We start from the raw sequence: 7,688 nt of genomic DNA, 5'->3' as shown, positions 1-7,688 counted from the left end.
GAGTTCATGTGTTTGTTTGATAACTTAGTACATTAATTACTTTTTGTATTTCAGTACTTTTTTTATGTTTCAGTACTTGATCAAGTAGAATTATTTTCAGGTACTTTCAGGTACACATGGTAAATGTTTACATTAATGTTCATATATTTTTATAAAGTAATGAATATTTTCACTGGAATTGGTCCATTCATCCAATCAGAGTGAGCAGGTCACATTAGACTCCGCCTCCTTCCGCAAGAGCGAAGTGCGTGTGATTAAACACGTGAAATAAATTTAGAGGAAACCCTCAGATAAACCTCATGTCTTTTTAAGAGAGATTTATGACTCTGAATACTTTTTTTAAATTAAACAGAATATTTAAGATTTTATAGACTGTTGCGTTATTTAATTTTTTTAACTTAAAGGATATTCAAAAGCAAGTAATTACTTTATTTTACTTGAGTAGAAAAGTAACAGTGTATTTTACTTTAGTACATACAGTATTTGTCCATTCATTGGTGCTTTTACATGAAGTATTTGAGTTCTTCCTCCACAGATGAAAATCAACAAAACATAGAAAATAGTCAGATAAAAAAGATTTGATGTGATTCACATAATTTTAATATATACTGAATATTTAATCACCATCTGTGAATTTAATACTGTGAGGAAAATACTGTTCACCTCCTCATGGGTCAACTTCAATATCATTAACAAACATAAACAAGTTTGATCCTGATTATCAAAGTGATCTGTAAAAGTCACAGCGAATAATAATACAACAACGTGACTGTGTGTAAAGAAGGTAAACAAAATAACACCGACAACTAAATTAATCTCAGGCTGCGTCTTTTCGCTCTTTCTCCAATAAGAGCCAATAAAAAATACTCATTCACTTTGAAAGAAAATATTGGGGGGAATGTATTTTTCTTACAGAACGTGAGATGAGAGGATCAAATGTGACAGAAGCTACAGCCAGGAAATACTGGAGTTAGCTTAGCTTAGCACAAAGAGTAGAAACAGGGGGAAAAAGTTAGCCTAGTTCTGATCAAAGGCAACAAATCAACATTATATCCTGTTTGTCTGATCTTTACAAGTCGGACTTGTTACATGACAACTTTATCAAAGAAAGGACAAAAGTACAAAAATTAAAACCAGCATCACCCTTTAGTTCACCTCAGCACCTGTAAACCCCCAACACAACACAACACAACGCAACACAACACAACACAACACAACATACAGCAGTGTGACTTTTATCTTGTTGAGAAGGTGTTTGTGATATTATTTTTATAGAAAGTGATTCAAACCAAAGGAAGAAACTCAAAGTAAAAAGCCTCAGTGGGTAATTTGTAAACAATGTGAAGAATATAAAGTTAACAAACGTTGAGCTGGAGTTTGGTCTTTGTTGTTGAACAAAGTGTCTGAGTGAAACCGGAGCTCTGGTTAGAAACGTCCTGCTGAACACTGATCCGCTGTGTGGAGGGAAATCACTTCTTCCTGTGAGTTTCACACGTCTGTGTCACATCAGAGGAACTGAAAGTTTAGTCCCAGACTCTGGTGCTTCCTTTGATCTAGTTCTCTGGACTGAGCTGAACCACAAGTGAATCGAGGGGACACATTAGAATCAGTTCTGTAACCAGAAACTATCCGACAGTTTAAACCGTTGATATTTGTGAGACCAGCTGAACCGTTAACCTCCAGTTCCCTGGTGGGTCCATCAACCAGGTTGTAGAATTATCCAAACAAAACCCAACATAATCCACCAGTTGAAGTTTTCTTTAAAAAAAGAAGTTAGATTTGGGTCCGTGAAAGCGTCGCATGGATTTGTGTTTGAGTAACGCAGCGATGGAAGACGACCTCTTCACCCGGATCGTGCCGGCGATGGTCAGCGGCCTCTCGCCCGAGGAGGCTGTGGAGAGATGATGGCGGCGGCGGCGGTGCTGCTGCTGCTGCTGATCCCAGCTGGCGTCTGCTTTCCTGCCGGGTCCGTCTCCGCCCAGGGCGACTCGAGCCGGCGCGCCCAGCAGCTGGAAGATGTCCAGCGGTGCGTTGCAGCTCAGGTACTGCCAGGGCTTCTTCCCCGCCGTGTCCCGGAGTTTCACGTCTGCATCGAACTTGCTGACCAGCAACCGCATTATGTTCTTGTTGCCGTGGATGGCGGCGACATGGAGAGGCGTGTGGCCACACGTTGACCTGGCGTTGACGTCAAACATCGAACCGACCTTTTGGACTCCGTACCTGAAACCACAGCCGGAGAGAGAAGGTCAGAGCCGGGTCACAGAGAGGATTAATCCATATCAGCAGCTCAGAGTTATTACAGACCACAAAGCTTTGACAGAATCCCACATGAACCCGACCTTCCTCAGACTCATCATCAACAGTTGGCTTCGTACCATAAGGTGTTGAGGACGCGGTGGTCTCCGTGTTTGGAGATCCAGTGCAGCACCGTGAAGCCCGAGATGAAGTCTCTCTTGTTGAGCAGGGACGGTTCGTCTCTGAACAGCGAGTAGATGTCGGTCCAGGCGCCCGCCGCGCCCTTCACCAGCCAGTCGTGCTCTTTGGGCTCCAGAGGAACCAACGACTGAAAACAGGGATCGAACAACGGCTCCGTTAACCGGTTCAGTCAATTATCAAATGGAGAGTAAATCAAGGAACAAGCAGCAGGACGGAGATGAACAGAATCAATACATTTACAACCAGAGCAGATTACCACTAAAAACAGTGCAGTAGTTTTGAGGTGGTGCTCTCACCTGTTTACTGGAGCCTTCATGCTGAGCGGTGGAGGGGGGGGCAGCGGTAGAAGAAGGGAGGCTCCTCCTTCCTCCTCTCCGCTCCTCCCCCTCGACCAGGTCAGCCATGCTGCTGCTCCTCGGCGGCGTGGAGCAGGAGGACAGGGAGGAGGAGGACAGGTTGTGACGTAGACTGAGCGAGGAGGAGATCAGGTGGAGGCGGTTCAGTCGGGCCGCCTCACTTCCTCCTCCTCCTCCTCCCGTCACCTCCTCCTGGAGGAGCTGGTCCAGGTCGGCCCCGAGGCTGCAGCACATCCTGCTCCTCACCTGACGGCTGAGCCGCCTGGTGACCGCCGGGCGCTGACGGACCGGCGAGGAGAAGGAGGAGCCATCGCTGGACTCCGCGTTCTCCTGGTCGTCATAGAGATCACCTGAGGGAGGAGGGGCCGGGTTACGGACATCGAGCATCAGAACGTTTCTCACAGGAACGTGTGATTGTTACGTAAAATCAAAAAACAGCAGAAACGTCTCTTCAAAGGACGTCATGGTCTCACAGACAAACAGAGGCCGTGTGTGAAGGATGTTAAAGAGAACTTCAAAATAAAAGTTCAATCTCTCTACTCTCACTTTCCTCTGATTCTCAGCAGCTGCACTTGTGTGCTGTTCTTACAGTGATGTCACACAATCTGTCGGGACACGAACCACACATGTTGCAACAGGTTCACAACACAAAGCTTCTTTAGTTTATAATGTACCTGTTATAACGAACATTCCAACACACCCATCACACCTCAGGGTCATCAACAGAAGAATCACAGGCTCAACGTCAAATCCTCATGGAGTCCCGAGCCTCACTGGGTCCATCTCTCTATTCATCTGTGTCTGTTTCTCATGGATGAGTCTGACTAACTGTGATGAATTCCTCTCAGTTCTAAAACCCACGTATTAATAATAATAATTTACAATGATATAAAACAGAGAAAAGCATCAAGTCTTTTTCAGATAAGCGCAATAAGACTGTACAACTCCTCCCCCTCTGTCAGAGCCTCCATCACAGAACTGCACTCAACCTGTCTCCTGCACTGTGGACCTGTACAACACTCCGCTCCATATACACTCACTTCACATCATATGTGTTAATATAAACCATATTGATATTATATATCATTTTATACAATAATATTGTCTTTTGCACACTCTGTCTACATATTCTTACACTCATAGTATATTATATTATCTATTGTATAGTCAAATACTTATATTTATACCTCTACTATATAATATATTATATCATACTCTCTGTTTATTCTTTGTATATATAAGTCTATATACACATATTTATACACGTGTACATGTTATTATTATTATTATTATATTACTATTACTATTATTATATATGCTGTTGCTGCCATTATTACTATATACTGCTATTATATTGGTATAATTACTATCATATATAAATATATATTATGTTATATTATATACTATATATACTGTACTATTTTTATATACTGTCTAACAATAACATTACCATCATATCATCAGTACTATTACCATCATCTTGCCACTGCACATTATCTACCTATTTATCTTGTGCTTCTGTTTTTATTCTTTCTATCTCAATATTTTTTATTTTATTCTATTGTATTGTATTTTATTGTATTCAAATATACCGGCTGCTATGACAACTTAATTTCCCTTCGGGGATGAATAAAGTAATCTATCTATCTATCTATCTATCTATCTATCTATCTATGTATCTATGTATCTATCTATCTATCTATCTATCTATCTATCTATCTATCTATCTATCTATCTATGTATCTATGTATCTATCTATCTATCTATCTATCTATCTATCTATCTATGTATCTATCTATCTATCTATCTATCTATCTATCTATCTATCTATGTATCTATCTATCTATCTATCTGTCTATGTATCTATCTATGTATCTATCTATCTATCATCTATCTATCTATCTATCTATCTATCTATCTATCTATCTATCTATCTATCTATCTATCTATCTATCTATCTATCTATCTATCTATCTATCTATCTATCGATCTATCTATCTATCTATCTATCTATCTATCTATCTATCTATCTATCTATCTATCTATCATAATCAGTCATCAAACTGTTTCTGTCTGAACTTGATGTGTTTAGTTGAACACTGAACATCTCGGTCAATAGAGAGAAGCCGTCTGAACTCTGACCTGTGGAGTGGTGCCACGGCAACACACTGCGTTTGGAGTCCTGGTTGTCATGGAGATGTTCGGTGGAGTGATGGAACAAACGCGTCCCCGACTCCAGCCTGGTCCTCTGCGCTCGCTGCAGGACGTCCCCGATGAGACGGCCGGGCTCAGCTGAGGAGTTCCAACAGAACAGAGGGATGAACTTTATTATGACAGTTATGAAAGTTCTTTTTCAACTTGTTGATGTCCAGAGGAAGGAGGACAAAGCTCCACCCACATTGTGTGACCGCAGATGAGGGGTGGAGCTTGTGAGCACCAATCAGCTACGGCAGCTAAAGCAAACTAAGCTTAGTCTTTCGTCTGATTATGCAAAAATTTAATATTAAAGTACAAATTATTTACTCAAGATGCATCAGGCTTTACCTGCCGGGGCCGGGAGATCCTCGTAGCTGCTGTTCCACCGGGATCCTCTGGGGGAGCCAGAGGGAGGCCAGTCGCTGCCGGAGCAGCCGGCGTCCGAGGGGGAGAAGATGCTGCTGTGGCTGGAGGACAGCAGCGCCCCCTGGCTGTGAGGAGGCCTGGGCTCCTGCGAGGATCGCTGGTCCTGGTGGAGGTCGTGACGAGGAGAAACCACTCTGACTCGCTCTGGAGATGGCGTGTAGTGCTGTGGTCGGCTGTATCTGATGGGCGTCGACTGTGGTGACACATACCGCCTCCCTGCCCCCGCCCACTGTCCTTTCAGCTCCACCCCCGGCTCAGCGCCAGGAACTGGGCCAGGGGGGGTCAGCGTTCCCCCTTCCACATCCTGGATGTAAATCTTCGGGAGAATCCTGTCTGATGAAGAGGAGGAGGCAGCGGAGGGAGGTGCAGGTGACTCTATGATGCACGGCGAGGAGGCGGAGAGGGCCTTCATTGGGCCTTCTAACGGCCACACCCCTCCTGCTGAGCCGCGCCTCCTGGTTACCTCCTCCTCTTCCTCCTCATCCTCGTCTTCATCTTGAGAAACAGCAGATTTGTAGCTCGGCCTGTTTCTGAATCGGCGTGGAGCCATCTGAGGGTGAAGAGGAGGGGCTTGATGAAGGGCTCCTCCTCCTCCTCCTCCTCCAGGCTGCACACAGGCCTCCCTGCTCCTGAGGGCTTGAGGCGCTGCCCCCTGCTGGCGGGTTTCTCCATGATGTCGGACCACAGGTGTGACCCCAGGGGGGGGGCCGAAACCCAGAGTCTGCTGCCGCACCTCGGTGCACTGAAGTCGGACGGGAGGAGCAGACCCAGCGGGGGTCTTCAGGGGGGGCTCCTCCGAGAAGTGGAGAGGAGCAGCTGCTGCAGGAGAAACACGGGGCTCAGGTGAGATGTTCACCTGCTGGTGTGGTTGTTGTGGTTGTTGCTGCTGGCATCGTTGTGGTTGTGGTTGTGGTTGTTGTTGTGGTTGTGGTTGTGGTTGTTGTTGTTGTTGTTGTTGTCGTTGTGGCTGGTGCTGCTGATGGAGCGGAGCAGCTGCCCCAGGAGAGACAAGAGGCTCAGGTGAGATGTTCACCTGCTGGTGGTGCTGCTGCTTCTGGGGGGGGTGTGGTGGTGGTTGTTGCAGCTGGCGTGGTTGTTGTTGTTGTGGTGGTTGTTGTTGCTGGTGTGGTTGTTTTGGTTGTTGTTGTTGCTTGTGTGGTTGTTGTTGTTGTGGTTGTTCTTGCTGGTGTGGTTGTTTTGGTTGTTGTTGTTGCTTGTGTGGTTGTTGTTGTTGTTCTTGCTGGTGTGGTTGTTTTGGTTGCTGTTGCTGCTGCTGGCGTGATTGCAGTTGTTGTGGTTGTTGTGGTTGTTGTTGTTGCGGTTGTCGTTGCTGCTGGTGTGGTTGTTTTGGTTGTTGTTGTTGCTGCTGGCGTGATTGCAGTTGTTGTGGTTGTTGTTGTTGTTGTTGTTGTGGTGGTTGTTGCTGCTGGTGTGATTGCAGTTGTTGTGGTTGTTGTTGTTGTGGTGGTTGTTGTTGCTGCTGGTGTGGTGGTTGTGGATGTGGTGGTTGTTGTTGTAGTTGTTGTTGTTGTTGTGGTGGTTGTTGCTGCTGCTGGCGTGATTGCAGTTGTTGTTGTTGTTGTGGTTGTTGCTGCTGCTGGCGTGGTGGTTGTTGTTGCAGTTGTTGTGGTTGTTGTTGTTGTTGCTGCTGCTGCTGGCGTGGTGGTTGTTGTTGCAGTTGTTGTGGTTGTTGTTGTTGTTGTGGTGGTGGTGGTGGTTGTTGCTGCTGCTGGTGTGGTGGTTGTGGTTGCAGTTGTTGTGGTTGTTGTTGTTGTTGTGGTGGTGGTTGTTGCTGCTGCTGGTGTGGTGGTTGCAGTTGTTGTGGTTGTTGTTGTTGTGGTGGTGGTGGTTGCAGTTGTTGTTCTTGTTTACGTTTCAGGTTCAAACTTGTCTCCATGTTGTTGTTGATGATTCCAGCTGCGGGTAGGATCGTTTTCCCTGCGGTGTCTCCCGGCGGGGCGGGTACTGCCGCCTCCCTCAGGTGAGTGTCCTCCGGGGACACGGAGCCTCCTCCTCCTGCTCCGTCCCTCGGGACTCGTCCCCGGAACCGCTTCCTGAGGACCACGACAGACACCCCGTCCTCCTGCCGGACCGTCGCCAGCGAGTTGACGAACCTCTTGAACTGCTCCCGGTTCCGGTCCCGGTCCGGGTGGGTCCGGATGTAGTCCCTGAAGTGGAGCAGGAGGTCGGAGTTCCTCGCGGAGCCTCCGCTGCTCCGGAGGTAGAAGAGCACCGCGTCCTGGGACAGCTCCGCGGCCATGATGTGTGTGTCTG

At 46.4% G+C, this 7,688-nt stretch overlaps 1 protein-coding gene across 1 annotated transcript; it reads right to left on the bottom strand.

Annotated features, from left to right (window-relative positions):
- Positions 1-463: 463 nt before the first annotated feature.
- Positions 464-7,688, bottom strand: LOC133010154 (uncharacterized). Its single transcript, XM_061077618.1, has 6 exons — positions 7,144-7,688; positions 5,337-6,342; positions 4,935-5,084; positions 2,733-3,142; positions 2,376-2,563; positions 464-2,220 (listed from the first exon to the last, which is right to left on the bottom strand). Exons 1-6 carry the CDS (start codon positions 7,672-7,674, stop codon positions 1,761-1,763), a joined length of 2,745 nt encoding a protein of 914 aa, XP_060933601.1. The 5' UTR covers positions 7,675-7,688; the 3' UTR covers positions 464-1,760.

The sequence above is a fragment of the Limanda limanda genome, chromosome 1 (genome assembly GCF_963576545.1).
Source record: "Limanda limanda chromosome 1, fLimLim1.1, whole genome shotgun sequence".
Taxonomy (NCBI): Eukaryota; Metazoa; Chordata; class Actinopteri; order Pleuronectiformes; family Pleuronectidae; genus Limanda; species Limanda limanda.
The sequence above is the reverse complement of the archived record's forward strand: the minus strand, read 5'-3'. Positions and strand labels throughout refer to the sequence as shown.

Excerpts from the sequence above, each read along its gene's own strand:
- LOC133010154 (XM_061077618.1), bottom strand. The coding sequence starts at position 7,674 with ATGGCCGCGGAGCTGTCCCAGGACGCGGTGCTCTTCTACCTCCGGAGC. Across the intron at positions 3,143-4,934 it reads GCCGTGGCACCACTCCACAG|GTGATCTCTATGACGACCAG; the intron begins GTCAGAGTTCAG and ends CTCCTCCCTCAG. Across the intron at positions 2,221-2,375 it reads CGCGTCCTCAACACCTTATG|GTACGGAGTCCAAAAGGTCG; the intron begins GTACGAAGCCAA and ends CTGTGGTTTCAG.